The sequence below is a fragment of the Perkinsus marinus genome (genome assembly GCF_000006405.1).
Source record: "Perkinsus marinus ATCC 50983 genomic scaffold scf_1104296941768, whole genome shotgun sequence".
Classification (NCBI taxonomy): domain Eukaryota; phylum Perkinsozoa; order Perkinsida; family Perkinsidae; genus Perkinsus; species Perkinsus marinus.
This window is the reverse complement of record NW_003212377.1, coordinates 1-2,364: the sequence shown is the minus strand read 5'-3', so window position 1 is coordinate 2,364 and position 2,364 is coordinate 1. Positions and strand designations below refer to the sequence as shown.

Below are 2,364 nucleotides of genomic sequence, written 5' to 3'. Positions count from 1 at the left end.
CTGGAGCACCCCAACCCACATGCATAACAAGCCATTGTATCCGAGAGCAGTCAGTAGAGCATCTACCTGGGATCAAACTTGGTTGCATGCCAGCAGGACAAGACTTGTAGCATTGCCCATGATGAGTGATTCACCAGGAGGGCAAGGAGGGTCCACCATTCGCCGAAGCTACCGTCCATCGGGCATTTACACCAAAATAGGCGGCTGGTCTTGCCGAAGTAGTTCTGGAACTCGTCTCGACAAAAGTCTCGACAGTTCCTCTTACACTTCCAGCCGAATCCGGGAGAGTTGCCACTAAGGCCGGGACCTTCACACATCGCCTTCTTATTCTCCCTTTTTTTCATCAGTTTTCGCCAACAGAACTTCGGGCTCGACCGAAACGCCTTCGTCCACTGCACAGACTTCTGTCTAATTTCAGCAAGCTCGCCAGTCTCAGCCAAAGTGGCCACTTCGTTCAAGTCGGCGTCGTTGATTGAACCCCACTTGTCCTCGGGCCAATACTCGCACATGAGCTTCATCACTTCACGATCTTCTCCCGAGACGGTATCGAGAATAGCACTGTGGCGACCACAAAGGTCATCCATAACGACACGGTTGAAGCTGCTACTAGGAAAGGCGTCAGCGGCCGCAAGAAGAGCGGGTGAGATTATGACGATATTAATCATTAGAAAAAGGGGCCTGACAGTCGGTCGTCGTTTTCACAAAGATTCTCCTGTCGCCACCATCGACCGCACTGCGAAGAATTTCAGATCGTTTTCCAACCTCAAAATACCTTTGCGCGACCATTGGTCGTCGACCAACTCGACCTAGGAAATTGAGTTTTCGACTCCACGGGGCTGATTAGTCTCAAGAACTCGACTAATCTTGCGCACTTACGGGTCCTTAATTTCGGCAGCCTTTGTCGTCGTTTTTCTCTTTGTGATGATCAACACCACCACATCGCCACGATAAGGCCGTCCCTGGCCTCTAATGAGTTGCCTCGAGCGTCCCCGCTTGGGGCTTCGCTCCCTCCCGTCTACTCTGTGGTGATGCATTTCTCTTCTGCGACCGTCGGGCTATTTCGAGCGGTGGTGAATTTCCGTTTGCGTGCTCGCTTTCGATCCCTCCTACCCTGTTCATGTTGGGCCCCGCTATTGCTGGGATTGACCTCATCAAGTCCCCTTCAGGGTCTCGGTTGTCGACACCTTCTTTTTTTCTCCTTCCCACTTCTGTGATGCTCTCTCGACTTCTCACTCGCGGGGCCTCTCTCCGAGCTACTACAGCCAGCCTCGGTCGCCTCTATACCACAACTCGACTACTTCACACCACCGCTCCTCGATTCGCTGCCAAGGTTAGCACCATCCACTTCCCTCTCTAGACTAAGCCAACTCGACGGCAGGTATCCCCGGCAGAGGTCACTTCCATTCTCGAGGAGCGTATCGCTGGTTTCAAGGACCACAAGGACGTGGACGAGGTCGGCCTGGTCCTGTCAGTCGCTGATGGCATTGCTCGTAAGTCGCCCTTCATCACAAGTCTTACCATAAGCCCCCCTTAGGTATCTACGGCCTTAACAACGTCCAAGCTGGTGAAATGGTTGAGTTCTCCTGCGGTTTGAAGGTACGCCACACGAGCTCTCGTCGGTTGAGTGATGCTTCTGTCCTCAGGGCATGGCTTTGAACTTGGAAACCGACAATGTTGGTGTTGTGGTATTCGGTGAGGATCGCAACATCCTCGAGGGTGACAGCGTTAAGCGTGAGTCACCACCCTCTTCCACTCGTAGAGATCTTTCCCCTTGCCTCAGGCACTAAGGCTATTGTGGACGTCCCTGTCGGCAAGGAGCTCCTTGGCAGAGTTGTCGACGGTCTCGGTAACCCCATCGATGATATGGGTCCTATCAATGCCAAACTCCGTACGTGGCCTGTCCCTCGAAGTGAAGTCGTTGTAGTCGTCTCTGTGCTGTAGGCAGTCGTGTCGAAGTGAAGGCCCCTGGCATCATCCCACGCCAATCTGTGAGTGAGCCTATGAGCACTGGTCTCAAGGCTGTGGACTCCCTAATTCCCATCGGCCGTGGGCAGCGTGAGCTTATCATTGGTGATCGCCAAACCGGGAAGACTGCCATCGCTGTTGATACCATCCTGAACCAGAAACAAGTGAATGAGAACCCCGACCCTACCAAACATCTGTAAGTACATCTCGATGATAATCGCTTTGGAGACTCCTGTTAGGTACTGCGTGTATGTCGCTATCGGGCAGAAGCGCTCGACTGTGGCGCAAATCGTCGAAATCCTGAGGAAATTCGGGTGAGTGGCGATGGTCAACTCCTTCAAGTATGCATCCCTGTCAGTTGTATGTCCTACTCGACGGTCGTCGCTGCTACCGCCTCTG

At 53.2% G+C, this 2,364-nt stretch overlaps 2 protein-coding genes across 2 annotated transcripts; one reads left to right on the top strand and one right to left on the bottom strand.

Annotated features, from left to right (window-relative positions):
• Window positions 1-62: 62 nt before the first annotated feature.
• Pmar_PMAR011254 (hypothetical protein) lies at window positions 63-665 on the bottom strand (the record flags this gene model as incomplete). Its single annotated transcript, XM_002781580.1, has 1 exon — window positions 63-665. The coding sequence occupies one exon, from the start codon at window positions 663-665 to the stop codon at window positions 63-65; it is 603 nt and encodes a 200-aa protein (XP_002781626.1).
• A 548-nt stretch (window positions 666-1,213) lies between these two features.
• Pmar_PMAR011253 (conserved hypothetical protein) lies at window positions 1,214-2,279 on the top strand (the record flags this gene model as incomplete). The annotated part of the gene is made up of 7 exons (XM_002781579.1): window positions 1,214-1,330; window positions 1,379-1,490; window positions 1,535-1,596; window positions 1,644-1,731; window positions 1,781-1,892; window positions 1,946-2,161; window positions 2,205-2,279. Coding segments are annotated over 7 exons (782 nt in total), but the record flags the coding sequence as incomplete, so codon positions are not given.
• Between the last annotated feature and the right edge of the window lie 85 nt (window positions 2,280-2,364).